The following is a 23106-nucleotide window of genomic DNA, read 5'->3' as shown; positions in this document are numbered from 1 at the left end:
CCCCGATGTCATGTAACCAACACGCTTCTGCCAATAGCGACAGTTGTAAAAAAAACTTAACAAAGCGTTTAATAAGTTAACAGCGCATGCGTTAAAAATGCCGCGCAGGCGTACTAGTTCCCCAATAATGGTACTAGTATTTGGGACAAGGTTTTAACATCGGCAATGGGTTGACGCAACCAAACCATGAGGGGTGGAAGTTCCGAGCGTTTGGTCGTGCGATCTTCGCGCCGAAGAGGCGATGCCCGCGCGCGGTTAACCAAATACATCACTGTGATGCTTGCAGCGCTTTTAAGTGGTGGTGGTTCAGCTTTACTTTTCCTGGTGCCACTCTACGCTGATCCGGCGCTAAGCGCTTTAGCCGCTGACTTCGACCCAATACCAGCTGAGTGCGTGACTGAAAGGCGGGACGACAGACTTGGCCTGGACAACTGTACTTGGGCATCTTGTAGAGAAGGCTGCACTAGTGACGCGTACAAATGTATCCAGCTCCACGTGAAGTATAAGGCCCAGGCGGAAGACTGGCGCCCTGCTGTGCTGTATGTAAACATAAAGGGTTGTGGATACCCGCCTCTTGTGAACTGCGAGAACTTCACCCTCAGTTACGGATACGTTGGAGCGAGGTAATACCTTTTTAGTCTCCTACTGCAGGGCAAGAGACAAAAAATATATCCCCCGATTATATCCCTTGATGAGGGATATAATTAACGTGTCCACCTGCTAAAGCACGGGCACATGGAAAAGGTGTAGGATACCCTCGTTTATTATCTTGATATAATTTCCACTAGCGCGCCATTGCTCTGAGAGTTGAAAAATCTGTGGGAGAAGATAAATTTTTATCCCTTCTCCGGGGATATAATTGTCTCCTGCCCATGCTATCCGTGCTAGTAGAATCCAACGCGGTTTTAAGCTGATTTCAGCTCCTCTACCTGTTTCCGAAAGTGATTATCATTGACTGAGTGTGGCCAGGTTTGCTAGTGAGTGCTAGGTTGCTAGGTTGTGCTAGTCCGGTATAGTCAGGGTCACCAGATCCTGTAGAGCCGGGTCCAGATACGAATCATTGGCTCGACTAGATCACATTATCATCAGTTGCAACTTGTACCGGATCTCACTGGGGTCTCTTTTCCGTTGCATAATATCCTCAAATTGACCAGTTCTTTGATGGTTGGATAAAAACCTAGTCGACATCGAACCGGTCGTAGCGCGTATCATGAATTCATCAGAATTTGATAATATGGTACGTGAACTAGTGCCTTAAGGGTCTCCTCTCAAAATGGGAAGGGTTTAGGTCCTCGTCCACCACGCTGGCCAAGTGCAGATTAGTAGGACTTCACACGACTTTGAGAACAGTATGCAGAACTCTCAGGCAAGCAGGTTTTATGACGTTTAAAACACAAAACCTTAGAAGCGCATTTCAGAGACCGAACTTGGTCTCCCCTAAAGGTAGGTCGTTGTGTAGGAAAAAAGGCAAGTCCTATTTATTGAACTCTTAAGTTTTAAGAAGAGTAGGTACTGGCCACGAAATAAGTGCAGCGTATATAATTAAGCGTCTTACAACTGTTAGGTATGAAAAGTAGCCTATCAAGAGACTGAGATGGATATAGAGTATCAGGACGACAAATCTCGATTTTCGGATGGACACTTGTCGCTAACCACCTGAGTGGGGCGAGCGCGACAGCTCGCCACGATAAGAGCCCCAGGGCTCGACGACATCGGAGTCAAATATTCGCTTTTTTTTTGCTTTTTCGGAAGGACACTTGCCGATAACCTCCTAAGGGGTTGCTACGGCGTCACCGGGGGAGTGGGGCGAGCGCGAAAGCTCGCCATGAGAAGAGCCCCAGGGCTCGACGACATCGGGGGGAGTATGGGAGACGTCGACCCGAGGGTGCCTCCTGCGAGGACTCGGACCTCGGCTCGGTTCGACGTTAATCTGACTGTCAAATATTCGCTTACAATTAGGTACCTATATACGTTTGCAGTGAACACAACGATACCTTGTATTTTTTCCGACACAGCGACATCTATTGATGGTTATGACCACTAAACTTTCATGTACATCGTCAACTAAGACGCCTTGCCAGTATAGTAGATATAAATCATAAGTAGCAATAGTATCCCTCAAATGTGTGTGGAGTTCACCAATCCGCACTGGGCCAGCGTGGTGGACTAAGGCCTGAACCAAGTTTCATTTTAGGAGAAGACCCGTGCTCTGTAGTGGGCCGGTAATGGGTTGATATGGTGATGATGGATATTATCCCTCCGCCAGCAGGATGTAGCACGAGTCACAAAAATAAAACTTTAGTCTAGCAGTAAACTTTTGTCCATCGGTTGGCATGTTCGATATATTATAATTTTGGAGCATCGATCAGATATTTTGGAGTAAACACAACGATAGCTTGTATTTATTAAGAGCAGGACATCTATTGCCGGTTATGTATATTAATCATTCATGTAAATTGCGTAGAATATAGGAATAATAATAATAATGATAACAATATTAATATAACATTAATAATAGTTCCATACATTTAAACACCCATAGTCAACATGTGACTTAGGGGACAAAAATAGCACTTAGTCCAGCAGTGGACTTTTTTGATAGCTGATTGGCATATTCGAGGTATTATACGTTTGGAGTGAACACAACGATACCTTGTAGTTTTTCCGACACAGCGACATCTAGTGACGGTTATGCCAACTAAACGTTAATGTACATTGTCAACTGTAATTCGTGGTGTACAGTAGAAAGGAATCATGAGTTTATGTTCAGTTAAGGCATAACAAACGGAAAAAACCAGTTATTTCCTATTATTTGAATTAATGTAAACTTCTAAATTAATAAAATATAATGTTATATAGAGGAAAGATTTATATAGAAGTACGAAATAACTTACGTGTGATCTTTCTCCAGGTATCCGTGCTACTGGTCGCGGGCTGATACAAAAGTGGTGGTTCCGAGATGGTCAAGAGGAGAACAAGTGGCGACAGTTACCAGAACTCTAGCAATACCGCTCTTCCTGTCTGGCTGTGCAGGGATAGGGCTCTGTGCTTTACACTGCGAGTGTAGGCCGAGACGTCGCCGGCGTCCCCCGCGCAGACCTCCACGCGTGCCGACACTGACGCTTGACGACACCGCGGTTTACCGGCTAGGATAACTCGGCATTTGAACAAAACGTTTGTGACTTCAAAGTTCTCATAAGAACTCGTTCTTGACGTCACAAAATGCGGTAGTTACTCGGTAGTCATGATTTCAATGACGTCTAGCGAAAAGCACCAATGTTTTGAAGGTAGTTAAAGTTTGTGAAATAAGACTAACGTGGTAGATTTCAGAATGGCATCCCTAGGGTTGGCACGATGTGGAAATTCGTTCGTAGAACTATCTATAAATTTTAATCATCGATCTTGTTGATGCTAATAACTATCCTATTTGATAGATAGTTGTATATTTTATATATATAGTGGTGATCAGATGAGTATAGGGGGGTCCACGTTTGTTTTTTTTAGAAGTGAAATCCCAAATCATATCAGTTCATATTCGATGACGTTTGTCACGCTCATCAAGCTGTATTTCCCGAGCTTTAATAATTAATCTATGCAAAAATCGATTGAAAAACTTCCGATTGGCTAACAATCTTCCATTAGGTAAAATACAGATTTAGCTAGGATACCTGCCAAACGTGATATTCACACGGGACAGCTCAAGGGCTGTCCCATCAGAGGAGGCTGAAAATGATACCATAGATTATCTGCGCAAAAATTTAAATGAGTCTCCTTCCCAAAAAAAAATAATGAAATATGATAAATGAGTTTCTTAATCAAATAAAGAAAACTGTTAGCCGTAGCAAGATTTCTTTAAACGAACAAACAGCAAATGACTTTCGATCAATGCAAGAAGTCCATTTATTTTTACCTATCTTAAAATGTAAACAACATTACTTTTCATTGAATTTATGTTGTATTAAAAAAGAATAAACAAGTATGTTAAAATAAATAATGATTTTCTGTGTTATGTAATTAACTATTTATGTATTCAAAACATATTTAGCAATAATGTAAAGTAATATAAAGCTAATAAAAGCTAGTTAAAAAGTTGGTAAATGAAAGGTTTCTTACATTATGAGACAGATAATGAAGGCTTATAAACGATCCTATATTTTCACCTTTTTAGCGCGTACAGTCTACATTAGGGTTGCCACAGATGTAGCATAAAAAGGATAAATAAAAAAACTATTTTTTAATAACTTATTAAGTGATTTGAGCACAACTAAATATAAATAGTGTCATGTCTTTTCATTTTAATTAAGGCGAAATTGCATTAATATTTTTTATACAAAAAAACATATGACATAACATACACATGTTTATTATCATAAAGAAATTTGTCAGCCAACACGGTTGAAAATAATCCAGACCCCGAGTGGACACCCAAACACCTTAGGAGTAAACAGGTTCTAAGAGGGAATCTTCAATTCCTATTTTTTTAGTAGATAACTATAGATTTTTAACGGAGATATGTCCTGGCCGTGAAACTGAAAACCTACATCGCTGCTTTAACGATTAATGTAAATAAGTAAAAAGATACCTACTAGGCTGCGTTCCTAGTAAATACGCTTACTACTGTCTAAGTAAATCGATCACTGCTAAGCGCACTAATTCTAAATGAGTTAGCTCACGCATTTCTCTTAGGAAACCTTTTGCCGGCTAGAACTTAGGGCAAAGGCGTATCTATTTATTGCAATTTTTGTGCGTGGCAACCCTAGTCTACATATCCTACAAAACTCTGAATAAATGGACACCATTGTTCTGAACTATAAACAGTGAATAATCTGAACTTTGGAAGTTCAGATTCACTTAATGTATTGCATTGCACCAATCACAGAGTAGATATATTCTGTGGCACCAAATTTACACAAAGTTCTATTTTTAAAATGTCAAATTGTAATGTTTGTAATAAGACTAGAACAGAGCAGGAATTTTTTGGCGCCGAAATGTACCTACCTATCTATTATAGTTATGTGACATAAAAGTTTACTGTGTGAAGAGAAAATAAAATATATTAATAAATAAATTATTGTTTTATTTATACCACTCTATAAATGTTACAGATTTACATGTAGATATTGAATTATAATACAATATATTTTCTTTATTTGTCTATGATATCTGCCATATTGGATTTGCCATGACGTCATACAGCCTATGAAAAGCGGGACGTCAGAAATGAGAGTTGTAAATTATACTTAGTTGATCAAAATAAGTATTATTTAAATTAATGAATAGAAAATGAAAGGGCAACAATTGCAGTATTTAGTGATTCTGATGGTAGTAAGCAGAGCGTCTAGATACCTAGCTTTCATTTTAAGTCAAGTCATTTGAATGTAGTTATCACTTAATTCTCACGAGAATATAAACATCATTAATGAACGCATCAAATAATTTTCCTTTTTAAAATTAGAGACCATTTAAAATTTGTTGTAAAAGAAAAAACAACGGAGTTAAGTACAAAAAATCAGCTTTATTTGGTTTAACTATCTATATAATATAGCACACACATACAACAAGTTAACACGGCCACATTTCAAACATACGACGCGAATTTGAGTCGGGTGTTGTTTTATAATTCTGTACCCCTAGTACATTAAACTCGTTTTTGAGTATCGAGACACTAAGTCAGCTTAAAAATTGAGCGTATAAAACTTGTTTTAAAGCTCCAATTCTTGCACACATATCTACAGATAGCGCTTTGTGCAGAATGTTTTTCTAAACAAGTTTTTTGCGTTCTTCTCAGCAGATTGATACCTATATGAATTTTTCATACACCAAAGGGTTGTTGAAAAATTAATTGGCCGGCCATTTTTGGGATTCCGCCATATAAACATTTGGAATTACATCCTAACGTGCATGCAAAACTTGAGCTCAAGCGCTTCGGGATAAATTTTTTAAAATTTTGCCGCCAGATTTGACGCCATGTTTGCAATCGCAATTTGCTAAGGGTACCTTATACTTATAAGGTTAGGTCAAATAATATAAGAAAAACGCGCCGCTTACCTTGTTATAAGTGTGCAACCGCTACTCGGAATACAGTTTTTAATATCGGAAGCACCTTATAATTATTTTCAATTTACAACCGGTTAAAAAAGTACTGTCAGCAAAAAAAAATATTTCCAATTTAACATTAGTTGAACTATTCAGACTAACTTAAAAAATGAATAATAAATTATAGCGCAAATCCTGTTGCACCTGCACAAATATGTAAATAACACTTTGAAAGTTTAAAAATGACAGTATCGTTTCCCATACATTATGAAAGAATTAAAAAAATTGCGTAAAAACCGAATTGATAACGATGTCCTTAGTTATATATTTTTTTGCTGACCATACATTACAACAGTACCCTTAGTATAGAATTTACATACTTGCTATCGAGAAAGTGCAAATTAGTAGAAAATCTCACGAAAGGCTGTGACTGTGACCTATGACTTCATGATAAAATCTCTTAGTTAACGCAGAGCATACAGTGTAAAATAAAAATCAGCGGTACAGAAAATTCGACTGTAAATATTTACTATCTGGATAGCTACGTCTTGATTGCTAGCAAGCAAATTTTATACTACAGGCATTTGATAAAACACAGGTGAAGTTAGATCAACATTACAATAAATTTTACAATGGTAACTTGATAATAAGAAAAGTATTTTCAGTTTTACATAACAAAACTCTTACAGTATTCTTAAGTATGATATAAATAAACCAAAAAAAAACAGCCTGTATAAAGGGATATAGCTACTACCGTTAATCATTATTTAAGTATTAAATTGATTTGATCGACTGTAGTACACAACTGTTTAGTAAGACTAAGCTGAACTCCTTTCCTGGCGGTTAAAAAAAGTTAAAAAGGTACATTTTAAGCAAATTAATAAGTCAAAGCAAAGCTGACAAAACGAGACAAATAATGAAAACAAATTATGACGTTATTGCGTGCGAGTGAAAAGAAACTGTCAGGACTATTAGCTTTTTCATAATATTGTATGTTTTTGATGGATTATCTTTTTTTTAACTTATAATATAACACGCAAACATCTAACTTTAGTTTAAATTCTTTGCCGCGTTCTATTGGTTTAGCTTTGGACGAATATTTTCACAGAGTAAACAATGTAAACTAAGTAGACGGTATAGCTACACCCTTTGTAAAATAAATAAATACGCGATACCGTAGCCAAATAAGTAACGTTGACGAAAAAAAAAAATATTAGAAAATTTATTTCCTTGCATTTATTTTATATTATAATAAACTAAATCACTGTAAAGGAAAAAGATGATGAAAAGGTATTAAGTGCAAGTCGAAAAATAAACATGACCCTTTGGGCCGTTACATAAAACATCCGACTTATTTATTTCACACACTTAATACATTTATTCTATGCATAAAATTGTATTGGTAAATTGAGTTTTGATCACTGCACATTAATGGTGCTTACTTATATTATAACGAACTTATTTTTTGTTATACCGTTTAATTTCCTTTCCTTTAATTTTCCTTTAACCGTGCATAAAACTAGCCTGTATAAAAATAAATACAATCAACGTTTTTTATTCAAAAGCTCCCGTTATCAAAAACAATCCTTAAAAAAATAAATAAATGTGTTTAATTTATTACAATTCGCTAAGGTTTGTATCGCACAAGAAGTATTCGTTTTAATTTTATAACAATTTACACCTTTTGTAAATTTGCGCTCACATTCTAGAAAACTAAGACTCAAAGTACCAAGTAACTGAGATCGAAATATGCATACGCAAAGACTAGGCCAACAACTGCAGAAGAATAGCATTATATAATATAAGCTTTTAGTTTGAGGTTATTCGTTTAGTCAGACGGATATATATCAAAAATGACGGAACCGGCTGGACTTGAACCCCCATCGCTGCGAGTACAGTGCCATCTAATAGCGAATTTCGGAGTTCATCCTATTAGGCTACTCGATATCACTGCAGCCTGCAACGGCGGATAGAAATCGGTCGGTAACAGAAATTTTCGACACAAACAAACTGAAAAGTTGGCAGCAGTCGACACTCGTTATCTGAGATCAGAGTTTATGTAGAAACTTTTCCTTAGTATGGATACTAAAACAGTATATATATTTATATATATAATAATAGGAGTAATTTTGTTTGTCTGATGATGCCCTTTCTAACGTCTATCTTGTTCTTCTAGTCTCAGTAGACACATGAAAATAACAACAAAACTTCAACTATCTAGTGCAATATTTACAATTTTACATAATCCATCTGTTATGTAGGTAAATTAAACTATTATATACTAAGAAATTAATATTAAGGTGATGTTTTAGATAAAGACATTTAAAAACTTTGGAACTATTAAAAATACTGAAAAAAGAAAACAAATGAGCTAAAACCAAACTGTTATTTTACAAAACTAAATACAATATATAGTGACCATATTGAAATTGAAATACATTATATTTCAATTTCACTCAATCTTAGAATTTAATATTAACATTGCTCACTCCGTTAATAGGAAACCTTTAGATGACTTACACTCGTGCTTAACTGGCTGTCGATTAAGTTTACTTTGTATAAATTACCTATTTTCGTTTTTGAGATAGCTCCTGGAACAGCGCAGAGATAAATTGCAAATTTGCTCGCAGCCTCCGTGCCTTACTTAGTTATTATCCTAACCTTTTGAATATATTGCGATCTACAAACAGCCCCAACAATAAACTAAACGGCTCACGACACACACGACAAACTAGTCATACTGCGAAGTTTTCAAAAACGCTGCTGACACCATTTAACGAACCGCGCTGACAAATGTAAATTTTCTTGCTAACCAATTTAACACGCGAGGTAAGTAAAATCAGTCAAATTGCATGGAGTTGCCAATTGTTGACGTCTGTTAATAAAACAACATTGTGACGTTAGTTTACATGAAAACTTACACTCAGGGCACATAAGAGAATACGAATGTTGAAAACACACACACTGTGAGTAATCGACATTCGACTTAATTACCACAGACGTCGAGCTTCACCGTTGTAGGTTACAGTAACTATTATTTCATAACTAAAGGTTTAGAATGAGCATGCAATAAAACTAAATTGACAGCAGTAAAACAAATGCACATTATAGTGTTTGCTAAACCTACAAAATTCTGCTAAAATCACAGTTTGACTCGTAATAATTAAAAAATCACCTTAACATCGTAACAAAGGGTAAAAAAAATAATCTAATAATAAACGTATACCATCAAGAAATCGGCTTTGGCCACAATCCACATATTAGACTGTGCGACGTTATACCGTCCAGAGGTAGGGTTGCTGAATGGCCAGTAAATTCGAGAAAGTTCCGGAATTAACATTTTAAAAATACATATACGTTTGTGTTTTTTTCATCATCATGGTGATCCACTCTCTTTTGGTGGACTAAGATTATGCTGTACGCCATTGAGACCGTTGACAGGTCTGGATAAATACCTATCAAGGCACAGCAGCCCTCGGCAACGGATTGAGAAAGAGAGTGAGTGAGAGAGGAGGGAGAGATTATTCTCTCCCTCCTCTCGGGAGGAAGTAACTTAACGGTAACATACGGAATACATATCAAAGAACTAAAAATGGTCCCAAATGTCATAAGACGATGGTACATCTGGCAACCCTATCTGGAGGAAATCGAACGCAACGAAAATGCGCTGCAAACGTGATACTGTTGCGCAACAGAATATAACTCTATAAATTACATGACAGTTGCTGTTGCTACTCGGTTATTACATTTAGCTTTTATGTACTTAGTAGAACAGGAGTCAGTCCAACGATATTTACGCTAAAGGTCATGTGGATACCAATTATATCAGTAATGCGATTATTATATTTTGTTTTTAATGAATCGTTTTGTATCAGATGACAAATCGCGACAGTAGCAACTATGCTACTAAAAATAATAAATAAAATATTATATGGATAGAAGCATAGAACATTAAGGAAAAAGGATTTCCCTGGTTTTCACAGATTATATAGTTAGGCTTAATGTTCATTGTATAAAATATTAATTATTATTTTTACTCTCAAAAAAGGTCATCCCGCGCACCGTAGCTTACATTCACAAATACAGTTAGCAGCGCTTTTGTTGCGCGTTTTAAACGCTTATATGGAAAGGCACTTAGTTGGTTCAGTAACCATCTATCGAACAAACATACAAAATTTCGAGTTACAAGAAAAATATTAACGTAAGCAGTAAGTCGTAATACACTCATAACTTATTTTTATTACACGATTAATTTTTTTTTAATACACTTTTATCGCTATTTTCTTGATCACTAAGCCAGGCGCGCATAACTTATTTTTACTACACGGCGAAAACTTTTGATAATTTTATTATCTTATTTTCGCGTGTTTTTTTTTTTGCTTAGTACGTAGTAAAAAACGGTGTACACGCCCAGCTTTACATTGCATTTTCAACGCACATTCATTTATCATTCAGTCTTAAATCTTACATTGCATCTGGGCCTTGATCTGTATGACTTAATAATCGCATTAACACTAAAACCATTTTGTGACGCCAATATCAACACTGTCAAAATTGGCTTACTTACCGAATTATTTATTAGGTCATATCATATGAAAAGAGCACTATTTCTGCAAAGTGAGCGACGATTATTACATTATTATAAAATAACAGTTTTATATGACTCAATATCTTGACATCCCCAAAATTTGAATTATAATTCTACCAATAAGAACCCACCTCACGATATAGGTCGTCTAGTCCGGGCCCAGGATTTTTTTTATTCCAATACTCGTTAACAATTTCACCTGCTGGTAAGTGATGATGCAGTCTAAATTGGTAGCGGGCTAACCTTTCACGGGTATGGCAGTGGTTTTAAACCCCCTATCGATACAAAGAGGCAAATATCGATATATTCAGACTGATATGATACACAAGTGAAATTATTGTTGTATCCATTGCTCATCAAGATTTGTTTATTGATGTTCTGTGCAATCATTTTGATCTACTAAATTAATTATTAAAAAAAAACTCGAGCGCAGACCTAATGCCAGTTCACTTTTTATATGCGACCTATACAAATGAGCAGCGTTTTAAATGTCAAACAAAAACAAGGCCCGTTACGCAGATAATATGTTAACTTTATATAAAATAGCTTATATTAAATATTTACGGCAGTACTATTTCGATTACACAATAACTTTAAGTTAGTTAATTTATTCGAAACGCATAGATAATAGGGATATAGGTTAAAGAAAAAAAATTTAACTCCGTTTACATTATGACGAATCGATTTTTCTTTTACAGTGAAAAAAGATCTTTAAAAATGTTCTGTCGGATTCATGCTAAGTATACCATTGATCGTTAATAGAAAAATAACTATCTATCCTGAATCAGCTACGTATCGACACCAGGTTTTGTACCTTGTGTTACAAAAATATTCTACGCTACTTTCGTCACTTTGCCCGACGCCTGCCAGGACGCCACGTGAATACCACGCGGCCGATCGCCTAGTCGGTGGTTTGACCGTCGCTCAAATCGCCTCCCTATTACGGTAGCTATAGACCTTTAGTAATGAAGAAAACGACGAAGAAGAATAAGATGGTAATTCTAAAGGACACTAAAGAAATTAATAATGGTAGATATCTTATTGACATTTAGTAACATTAATAGTCTTAAGACGCCGCTCATCGCAACTGTATTCCTTCCAGTTGCGCAGTTGCATGCTAGCTCTTGAGCGAGCGTAGACTTGATAACGTATGCTAATTTATTCACTAGGCCATGTTGTGTGTTAGTATATTATTATTATAGCAGTACAATAAATACATTGCACGACATTCCTTTGGAATTGAACTTTTTTACATCTGTACTGCGGAAACAGAAACGCAAATCGCAAAATAAAACTATTTAAAGTTTATCCTTATAACTTCGTGAAAATGACGAATTCAAAGACAAAAGAGCGAACTGTATAGAAATGTTTAACTATGAAGCTAACTATGAGTTTAAAATTACCTTTATTAAAAATCGACCCGTACAAATGCAAACGGTGTACTAAGCTTCTGACGATGGAGAAAGGACAACTGTGTTATACATACAGGTTTTTAGTCTATGAGGCAACAGGCGTAAACGTACGCTTTTCGTTTGTCCTCCAAAACCTTTTATGCTGTAAAAGGTTTTGCTACAATTCCTACAATTTTGAAATCGACCTACGTCCCATTCTCAACGTCACAGGAGTCGAATACACAATCTTCTATTAACAAAAGGTTTTTACTAATCGCAATCAACTCACTGTGATATATTTTGATTGTTTATACGTATTTAAAGTGCCTTCTATGGTTCTATTTGAGTTCCGAAAGTTTTACTTGAAAAACATCAAAATTTGTTCAAATTTGGTATATGGGGGCATTACTATACAAAAATTAGCTTAGTATTAGGAAAATACATTTTTTATGGCGACGGAGAGATTTATGCTCGGAGTATCTCTCGGTGATCAAATCCGAAAAATAAGAGCTCCGTATAAGTAACCAGAGTTACTGACATAGCTCAACGAGTCGCGAAAAAAAAGTGGCAATGAACGGGGCACATAGCTCGGAGAACGGATGCACGTTAAGGAAGGAATGTCGACCCCGCACTGGTAAGCGCAGCGTTGGTCTATCCCGCGCAACCAGAGCAAAACCGTGGAATTTGAAACTCCCTACAAGAGTCCAGGAGTGGACGTCTATCGGTTGATATGATGATTATTTTTATAAGATTGTGAATTCGACCTAATTTGTTTCTATCTAACACTACAATAGTACGTCGTACAAAACTTGAAAAGTCAACATTTTACAAGTCTTTAATAAATATCGAAAGGCGAATTGTGATTACACTCTGTCCATTATTTCGTTTCTTATTTGACAGATACTACTTTTTTTATTTAAATAATCTTATTAAAATTTTGGGATACATATTTTTATTTGCTTTTCTTATATATCATGCTTTGTTTAGCATTAAAGTTACTAGCTGCACCAAATCGGTTATTACCGCAAAATACGAATAAAATGACATTTTCTAAAAATGAATCCTAGCTAGATCGATTTATCCCCTGTATATTTAAATTATATATATCCAAGAATTGCTCGTTTAAAGATATAAGATTAGTGATATTACACGATTGCTACCAGATGCTTGATACACTGTCAGAAACCAAACAACATAATATACAGAGTATAATCATTACACCTACAGTGAATTATCATCGTCCTAATTAGAATAACTAGAAGTATATATTTTGTCATAGTTATTATGCTTTTCGCATCGCAATAATTCAGTAAAGCTTTATTAATTTTTAAATTCATTAAATACTGATTAAAAATTGTATTCTCAATCATTCAAGTACCTCGTATTTAACACCGAATTATTGCGATTTTTTATTTAACGTTCAATATTAGCTTATAAATCTAAACAATGCTAAATATGTTTTATTAATGGTATAGCCGAAAGCCCACGTCTAGATCTTCGGCCAGTAACATGTCAAGATCGCTAGAGTTCTAGAAATAACATATCACTGACCTTGGTTATATTATATCCATACGTCATTGAAATCACAATTTAAAAAAGCATTGTGGCGTTAAATTCAATATACACAAAAGTCAAAAATTGTCGTGTATATTAGAATTTGAATGTCATATGAAATAAGGACCGTTAACAAATAACAGAGTATATAAAAACAAAAAGAAAGTGTAGCAAGTACGAAATGCAATAAACAGAGAAGAAAAATAAAAATAAACTTTTTTTTAATGTGGACTTTTTGTCTGACTGTGGCGAAATTTGATGACAGCTGTTCAAGGCACATTTAAAGAGGGTTTTTGAGGAATATTCAGTGCTAACTCAAAATGCATTTCAAGCGGCTCCAGTTTATAAGCTCTTTTGAAACGTCAAGTCAGTGACTCTTCCACCGGCTCGGAAGGCAGATTCCACTGAGAAGAGCCGGCAGAAACTCTCTCTCCTTTTCAACATCATCAAATATCGAGAACGTTTGTTTTGTTCATGACTTTTAAGTCACAAACATAAAATAGATTTTCTTTTAACTTCACGGCAAACTAACCTTTTACTGCAATTTCACTTGGTGGTAAGTTATTGTTATTAGCATAGCTGTATGTAATGAAACTTCCGAAAAAATGATTTAAGTCACCTCGATACACATAGTTTATCTCCCAGCCAATCAATGGTACTTTACAAAAATAACATTGGTTATAAGAGCGCGTTTTTTATCAACGACACATCTATTTACATAGTTGGAATTGACTCAAGCACGCGTTGCACCAAAGCTGGAAGCTCTTATTATTTTGCCGATTAAGTTTAAAAAGTAAAACAAAACAGCTGTCATCCAAAGCACCACAGTCGCCGACGAGACAAACACACAAACAATCATAGAACAACCTGAGACAGCTGTGAACTCAGACGATACCTCTTCCTATCTAACTCTACATTATTATCTAAACCACGCTTAACTGCAACACTGGTGGACGGCTGCCCCGGCTCCAGCAACCGGCTTGACCTACAGAACCTGTAATCAGCGGGGTTATTGACCCTTTGACAGGTCATATCTACGGGTAATCTGTACAAATTTGTGTATTCCGTATTGGGTATATCAGATAAATTGGTATCGGTGACATCTAGAAATGTTGATGTTACATCTTGCCTCCGGGGATGTTGGTCGAGAAATGTAGTTGGTATATCTTGCCTTACTGGATGCTGTCGGTATGATGTGTCGATGATGCTTATACGGGACGATGTGCTGCAGGAACTTGATGGGGATATCTGGTGGCTCGGGGACGTGCAGGGTGTTACGTTTGGTGATGTTTTAGCACTGCTGTACCCTTGATCTAGCTCTGAATCGTGGTTGTCACGGGACTTCAATATTTGCATCATCCTGTAAGTTACGGAGAAATATTGGTTATAATTATTTATTTACAAGGAGTTTGAGTTTTTTGCTGTTTTGTTAAGTTTCAGTTTCGCTTCGCTGGTATAAACATTGTGAGAGGACCTCACCAAAAGGGATATCGACTCTCGTTTCTTATAGGCCTTTTGATTCATCATATAAAGTTTAAACATTCTTATTGTGAGTTTTTAAGAACAAAATAAATGAATTATATTAAATAAATTTTATAAAATAAATTATATTTGGTGCGTTCATAACATATCGACTCAGCGGTAGAACTGAGTCAGTGGCGTGCATTGGATTTCTTACCAGGGTATGCATACAATAGGAAAATTGCATAAAACGGCACGAATTCTCCTCCTATTCCAGTTATACATCAATATTAGGGTATGCAGTGCTTTTGCGCATGTATGGAGTGCACGCCACTGAACTGAGTCCTATCTGCAGGATTGATAGTTTTCAGTAGAAGTAAGAGAAGTTTTGGACTTGTGTAATTCTTAACCAGTGACTTAAAATTTAGATTTTTTGGTATGTAGTAACTACACCCCAGTCTAATTAAATGCTATGTAGTATATATTTCTTGTTTAATTATTTCACGAGATAGTGAGTTTCATATCAACGTAGGACGTTTTATGGCGGAAGAGCGGGGGTCCGTAGTGAACATTGTACGTTGTTTTACGGAGACATTTAAATTAAGTGACGTTCTATATGGGTAATTTTATGTTGGAATTAATTAACCATCCCTTGTGAGTCCTTAGTGAATAACCATCTTAAAATTTTGAAACATAATGTTAGCCATATGACTACTACCCTCCCATGTAACTAAATATAAATTAAAATTATTATTAAAAATCGTTTATTAATTAAAAAGGGTTACTTTAGACTGCAATAACATCACTGTGGGGTAGGGTAGGTACTCAAAACTAGCATAGTCTAAAACGACTCCTCATTAAAATTGTGTTTCATATTATACCACCGGTTAAAGGATATAAATTTATAATCTCCCACAGCATTATCAACGGATTTGCTCACAAGTGGAAATAATATCCAAATATGTGTTATATGTATAATAATAAGCGGGGGTAAACTTCTGCTATTCAATGTAATATAATTAACTTTGATAACTTAAAACACCCCATACTTTAGCAGGTGGACAAGTTAATTATATTCCTTGTCAGCAGTGGCGTACACAAGATTATTGACCAGGGTACGCATAAAGCTACCGACGACCGATGCAGTGGCGCAGTGGGCAGCGACCCTGCTTTGAGAGTCCATGGCCGTGGGTTCGATTCGCACAACTGGAAAATGTTTGTGTTACTAACATAAATGTTTTTCAATGTATGGGAGTTTATCTGTATATCATAAGTAAATATGTATATTATTCATAAAAAAATAATAGTCAGTCATCTTAGTGTCCATAACACAAGCTACTCTTACTTTTGGGGCTAGATGGCGGTGTGTGTATTGCCGTAGTATTTTTTTTTAAAGCTGGAAAAATTGCGAGGGGTATAAAATTGTATAAAATGTAAAAATCCCCTTTCCGTTCGAGTTACATGAAGTTTTTAGGGTAGGCAGTGCATTTGTGCTCATACGGCATGCACGCTGCCCGGGGATAGGCCGGCGGGGCGAGGCGGTTACCGTTGCAGCAGGCGCGCGATGGGCGCCACGGTGGCGCGCTCGCGGCCGGCGGCGGCGGCCAGCCACGCGGGCCACGCGCCCAGCCCCAGCTCGGCGCGCGCGCACGCCACGCACGCGCAGCCCACGTCCACGCACTCCACCACCTTGAGGCGCACGTCTGCGGGCAAACGAGAGGCTCACGCACGCTGGCAACCACATTCCAAATTCAAACTTCATTTATAAATTTAAAATGCATATATGATGACGCTACAGTTCGCTATAACACTGATGCGAAAGGCATATACTAATTTTTGGCAGCGACGGTAGGAGAGTCGTCGCTTAATTGGTGAAAGCGCTCAGGCCGCGATTGCCCGAGAGTCGCAGGTTCAAATCCTGTCGGTTCCGAACATTTCTATATTTTAAATTTATAAAATTGATAATTCCTCCAAGTGTAGGTAAAAAAACTAATAAAAAATTATAAAAACTTCATTTAATTCAATATTACGTAACTTTATTTAAATTATCTAAGTATTTGTATCTTTACATTTTATTAGTATTTATGTAACTTGTTTTACGATTTTTCCAAATACAGAATTAATTTCAGACAAAAAGATTAATAAATCATGTACCCCCTTCTTACCAGACAGTGTGAGGTCCAAATAAGCTTCCAAAAGTTTAGCACCGTCCCTCCGGAATCGCCTCACGAACTTGGGGTGCCTGGTGGTGAGGTCGCAGTCGGCCACCACATATTGAGCCAGGAGGGACGCGAAGGTGACGGGGGTTGGCGCAAGCAGCCTCCACCGGACGTGCTGGCCGACCATCCACTCCAGCTGCCTGAACGTCTTGCCACACAGTTGGACTCCGCTCACTTTAGCTAGCGTTTTGAGTGTGGGCGCCTTGCTGAAGTTCTCTTCACTTTTTGCTGTAAATACAAAGGGATATATTACCTGCAAGGTTGCGGTTAATCCCTCAACGAAAACATTCCCAAAGAATCTGACTACCGACCAATCTGTCATGACTCGCCTAAACGAAGAATGATAGAAGCAAGCGTTACTTTGCGGGATTCCATGATAATTAAGCTTAATTTGCTATAATATACTCCGCGAAAAGCAGGAAAGTCTGTATGTCGTAATTTACAATTTTTTCAATCCTTATACTCCACACCAAACAGATCTTCGCATGTACCCTCTACGCACGTTTCGCTCCGTAACCGGAGTCTCCTGACACATATAAAATGTGCGCTGTGAAATTACGTAGGGAATATTCAATTTCAAGATTTTTCTGTACCTGTCTGGTGGGAGGCTTCTGTGGCTAGTTCCCGCCCTACCGACAAAGACGTAGAAACAGTCTTAGGGGTTTAGTATAACTGTAGGTTTTCCCGTTACCATCTGCATCATCACTTACAAGTTAGCAGTTAGGATTGCACTAGAAGTGGAATTTTAAGTTATTTGATTACTCGTATTCGGCCGAATAAAATTCTAGGCTTGCATAAAAAACACTTGTGTATACGAGACGTACCAAACTTGCAAAAATGACACTGGCGAGCTGTATACAAGACGTACTAAACTTGCATAAACGAAACTTTCTGTCTGCATACGAGAGGCACTAAACTTGCATAAAAACTTGCGATCTGATTACGAGAAGAACCAACCTTGCATGAAAGACACTTGTGACATTGTGACATGAGACGTACTAAACTTGCATAAACAACACTTACGGTCTGTATACGAGGTGTACTTAGCTTGCATAAACGACACTTGCGATCTTTACACAAGACGTACTAAACTTGCATAAACGACACTTGCGATCTTTACACAAGACGTATAAACTGGCATAAACGACACTTGCGACTTGTATACGAGACGTACTAAACCAGCATAAACAATACTTACGGTCTGTATACGAGATGTACTTAACTTGCATAAACGACACTTGCGATCTTTACACAAGACGTAGTAAACTTGCATAAACGACACTTGCGACTTGTATACGAGACGTACTAAACCAGCATAAACGACACTTGCGATCTGTATACGAGATGTACTTTACTTGCATAAACGACCCTTGCGATCTTTATACGAGACGTACTAAACTTGCATAAACGACACTTGCGACTTGTATACGAGACGTACTAAACCAGCATAAACGACACTTGCGATCTGTATACGAGATGTACTTTACTTGCATAAACGACCCTTGCGATCTTTATACGAGACGTACTAAACTTGCATAAACGACACTTGCGACTTGTATACGAGATGTACTTAACTTGCATAAACGACACTTGCGATCTTTATACGAGACGTACTAAACTTGCATAAAAGACACGCAGAGTAGAGTAGGGCACGGGCGTTATGGAAACCCTTTTTTTCCCTGGGATATAAAGTAGAGTATAGTTGCTCTACGTCCTTACTGCTATCTCTATGCCAAAAATCAAGTTGATTGGCTCCTTAGTCAGAGCGTGAAGGAAGGACAAACACACAAACACTTTTGCATTTATAATATTGATATGCTTTTGGCTTTATCACTTACCAGCAAGACTCAGGCAGGCCAGGGCAACGTGGGTGAGTCTGTCCGCTCTCAGTCGATGTGCGTCCATGAACAAGTCTAACTGCGCAACGGCCGAGTGCAGTGTGGCAAGCGTGAGACTGAGCTTCTTGGTCACGTCTCTCAGTTGCTGAACTAAGGCACCTCGGAACTCCAACTACAAACAGATATATATTATTACTAGCTGTTTACCGTCTACTAAGGGTCTTAGGGAAGCGGTGACAGCCTAGTGGATATTGGAAGGCTTTGGCTTTCTTTTCGCGGAGACCAAGTTCGAGGCCCAGCCCGTACCTGACTTTTCGGAAATATGTGCGTTAAACATCGTGGGGAAACCTGCATGCCTTACGAGTTCTTCATATAATATGGCGTGTGAAGTCCCAATGGCGTGTGAAGTCTACGAATCGGGTTAATATGATGATACATATAAAAAAAAACGGAAAATATCCATAAGTTGTGTTTAGACTGTCATTCATATTAAAATGAATAACTGTTTAAAGTAGTTTTAAAATAGTTTGTTTTTACTATAGCAATAGTGATGTTTTTTCAATTAAATTGTGTGTAATCTAATAAATTAGTCTTATGTAACAATAAACTTAATGTAATATTGCATGATGCATCAGCATTAACTATTTCACAACAATTACTCCATAAGTATGTTGATAAAGTCATCAATACAGTTAAAGACAAAACTTGTGTTTGCTACACAAAGAAAGAATGAAAGTTAATTAAATTAATTTTGGCATTTTTATGAATAAAATTGATGAAAAATTTATGACAAAAATAAAGATTTATTTTATTAGGGGTGTATACTGAATGGGTTGGATGCACAGATAGGCAGTGGTAAGCTGCAAAGGTCAGAATCCATCCACCACACTAAAACAAATTCAGATATAATAAATTTCCAAATCAAAAGGAGGTTGAACCCGTGACTTCCCATTTTAAGCCACAGCGCACAAAAATATGTTTGTTACAACATCACATAAGAAAGCTTTGAATTTCTTGGCTTTTTCCCTGTAATATGCATGTATACTACATAAAAACCTTCCTCTTGAATCACTCTATTGCTGAAAACAGCATTAAAATTTGATAAGTAGTTTAAAAGATCTAAGCGTACAAATGGCGGGAACAGCCTGGTTTTACACAATTTAAAGATAAAGATAACCTGGATTTACCTGTGGAGATTGTAGATGGATAGTTGGCTTCTCAGCATCCTGTTCCAGTAGCGTCTTCCATATATCCTCACGATATTCACAATGATAATCCTCTTCCGGGTCAGTCAATGACTGTAACATAAAGTTTACAGTTTAATTTCTTTTCCTTCATTTTTTTTATCCATTTCACAACCTGCAGTGTTAATCAACATCTACAAAAAATAAGTTATAATATACTATAAGACTTAAAAACTGACTTAATACTAAAATATTGGAAAGACTGCCTATTTAAAACAATGTTTGAAATATTCATAGAACATTGTTCTGAGGTGCATTTTATAATTATATTATTAAGAGCTCAGAATACTCAATTATATATTGGAGTACTTCAGAAAGAATTTGAAATAAGTTAAACTATTAATTACCCTCAAGTTATACTCCTCATTTATACCCTCTATGCAAAAAAAAAATAAAAAATTAACCTACAATGAAAATTAAAAGTATGGGAGTTCCTTATAAAAAAATTTAAAATAAAAAAAAATACAATATAAAGAGACTTATCTAAGTATTTTGTTTGTATTAATTGTTTCAAACTATTGATTTAACCTGATATTTCCTTCAAGTATTGGTAAAAACAACATATATATATAAAGAATGCAAAAAAATGCAAGTTACAACATTGCATAGTGAATTTAAATCATAAGGAATAGTATTACATGTTACATGATAACAACAGAGGCTATCTAACTTGATCTCCAATGAACTGAGGTTACATATACACACAACCAACTAATGGGCTGCTAATAAAAACTTTGGAGTTTAAAAGCTCAATACTTGTAAACTTTTAGCCCTACCCGATGGTAAAACAAGAAATAAACATCTGGATCTTTAGAACTCTCTGATCTATCGTCACAAGTTCAATTACTCATAGATAGTATATAAGCCTAGTAATTATGTAGCTGTAGTTAAACCAAAAGGACCCAACATGGTATATTTTAAAAAAAATTATGGCCTAGCAGAATTTTGCCACTATTCTACTAACAACACATTTTACTTAACAGAGTATGAAAAAACATTAGTATTCAAAACTTTGCCAAGTTTCCTTATAAGACCCTAATTGCCCAAAGCTAGCACAATTTGGATTCCTTTCAATTATATATGTCAAATTTTAACAGCAACATAAACCCTACAATTATTTGAACCTGTATCAAAAACATTTCATCTTAAATAGCCAATAGATTCTTTCTGTAATTAAATGTTGTTAACTGTTAATTAATTTTGTAGTTGGTGTGATGAAAACAAATACACTTTGGCATTTATTATATTAGTAAGAATTCAGAGAAATTTAATAAATATATAATTGGTTTTAGTTGTTATTTTCATTTTGATCAACTACATAGCACATGTTGTAAGTCAGGAATCGACAGATTATAAACAACACCATATAGATTTGCCCTGTTGTCGCCAATTAAAGTAATTAAAGTTTTATTGCATTGCAAAAATGTGATGCAACTAACAAAACCTTCAACTTTTTATGAACTACACATATTTCCGAACCATATGCTTTAAGCTTAGCTGGACATGATGAAACAATTTTGGCCAAAAAATACAAGCAAACAAGGTTAGAAACATAAATATTGCAAAATAAATATCATACATAACTAAACACAATTCAACTTTGGGAGCACGTGAAAACTTTGCATTATTCATTCATTTGTGTACAACACACTTTTATGTTAAAATTATTTTAATTATTTTGATACGCATCGTAAACTTACACTGGTTTCTAACTTTGAGTCGGAAACTTCTTGTTTTGGTGGCGCATTTTCTGCGGGCACATTGTTCCTAACACTGGACAGGTTAAGTTTAGCCATATTTAACGACTCCATGTCGTGCTTTAAATGTAATCCCGGATGATAACACAAAATAAACGATATTTTAGACACGTAGACTTCGCTATGACACTAAAGCAACTCCATGTAGGTACCACGTGGAAACGAATGTCAAATAAATACGCTAATTAATATCACAACTTGAGAAAGAAACAATCTTCATGCAATCTCGAGGCGTTTCTCATCATGTTTTGCTTCTTTATTGCACAGCAATTGCACCATTAAAGCAAATTCTGTGAATTTTCATTATGAAATTTCCGAGACATGCTTGACATTGCACTGGTACAAAAGTTCAACGCATTCAACACAGCGACCAAAAGCGAAATGAAATGTGGAATGAATGACACTTCGATTTGACGAGAGGAATGACAGATGACAATGACAGCGAATTAGAGTTCAAAAATGGCTATCGTTTAAATTATTATTTATTAAAGTATTCTTTTTAATAATTATGGGTTTAATAATGAAAAATTCTGCGAAGGTCCTACAATATCCTAAAATATACCCAAAACAAATTAGCGCACACTCTTAGAATACTTATGAACTACTACAGATTATGTAAAAAATAATAATTAATTTATTAATTTGACGAATTCCTTAACTTAGCGCCGTGTGTATTCAAGTGGGAGGTCCCGGGTTCGATCCCTGCAAGAAAAATTTGGGTATTAATATTTTCTGAATTTTCTTTGTTCTAGCCGCACGCATAATATACGCATAATAACGAATAATAAGTCTGATAATGATAATGAAGTCAGCTTGTCTAGAAAATGCCCATCCAAATTTGATTTATAATGATTAACTATTATGTTATTTTAAATAAAATTGAATAATACGGATTATCTAATCAGGCATAAGATCAAAGTAAAATTAAACAGTCATTAGACATTGAGCAATTTGCTAATCAGTTTAAAAAAAAATGCATTAGATTACTCACGAGCCGAAAAAAAAAGGGCTGCTGCTT

At 36.1% G+C, this 23106-nt stretch overlaps 2 protein-coding genes and 1 long non-coding RNA gene across 3 annotated transcripts; 1 reads left to right on the top strand and 2 right to left on the bottom strand.

Annotated features, from left to right (window-relative positions):
* Window positions 1–156: 156 nt before the first annotated feature.
* LOC120633733 (protein tipE) lies at window positions 157–3900 on the top strand. The gene is made up of 2 exons (XM_039904061.1): window positions 157–623; window positions 2912–3900. The coding sequence occupies exons 1-2, from the start codon at window positions 187–189 to the stop codon at window positions 3153–3155; spliced, it is 681 nt and encodes a 226-aa protein (XP_039759995.1). The 5' UTR covers window positions 157–186; the 3' UTR covers window positions 3156–3900.
* Window positions 3901–11196: 7296 nt separating this feature from the next.
* Window positions 11197–13076, bottom strand: LOC120633606. The gene is made up of 2 exons (XR_005659201.1): window positions 12171–13076; window positions 11197–12071 (listed from the first exon to the last, which is right to left on the bottom strand). It is a non-coding gene; the product is annotated as an uncharacterized LOC120633606 (long non-coding RNA).
* Window positions 13077–14059: 983 nt separating this feature from the next.
* Window positions 14060–22449, bottom strand: LOC120633845 (cyclin-J). The gene is made up of 6 exons (XM_039904213.1): window positions 22032–22449; window positions 20275–20385; window positions 19088–19259; window positions 17196–17477; window positions 16577–16733; window positions 14060–14929 (listed from the first exon to the last, which is right to left on the bottom strand). Exons 1-6 carry the CDS (start codon window positions 22140–22142, stop codon window positions 14425–14427), a joined length of 1338 nt encoding a protein of 445 aa, XP_039760147.1. The 5' UTR covers window positions 22143–22449; the 3' UTR covers window positions 14060–14424.
* Window positions 22450–23106: the final 657 nt, after the last annotated feature.

Source organism: Pararge aegeria, chromosome 22 (assembly GCF_905163445.1).
Source record: "Pararge aegeria chromosome 22, ilParAegt1.1, whole genome shotgun sequence".
NCBI lineage: Eukaryota > Metazoa > Arthropoda > Insecta > Lepidoptera > Nymphalidae > Pararge > Pararge aegeria.
This window is presented reverse-complemented; position numbering and strand designations above follow the sequence as displayed.

Bases quoted from the DNA above. Each gene is read 5' to 3' on its own strand.
- LOC120633733 (XM_039904061.1), top strand. From the start codon at position 187: ATGAGGGGTGGAAGTTCCGAGCGTTTGGTCGTGCGATCTTCGCGCCGA. The intron at 624-2,911 runs GTAATACCTTTT...ATCTTTCTCCAG, and splicing joins TACGGATACGTTGGAGCGAG to GTATCCGTGCTACTGGTCGC.
- LOC120633845 (XM_039904213.1), bottom strand. From the start codon at position 22,142: ATGGAGTCGTTAAATATGGCTAAACTTAACCTGTCCAGTGTTAGGAAC. The intron at 20,386-22,031 runs GTAAGTTTACGA...TTTATGTTACAG, and splicing joins ACTCAAAGTTAGAAACCAGT to TCATTGACTGACCCGGAAGA. The intron at 19,260-20,274 runs GTAAATCCAGGT...ATCTGTTTGTAG, and splicing joins TCCATCTACAATCTCCACAG to TTGGAGTTCCGAGGTGCCTT.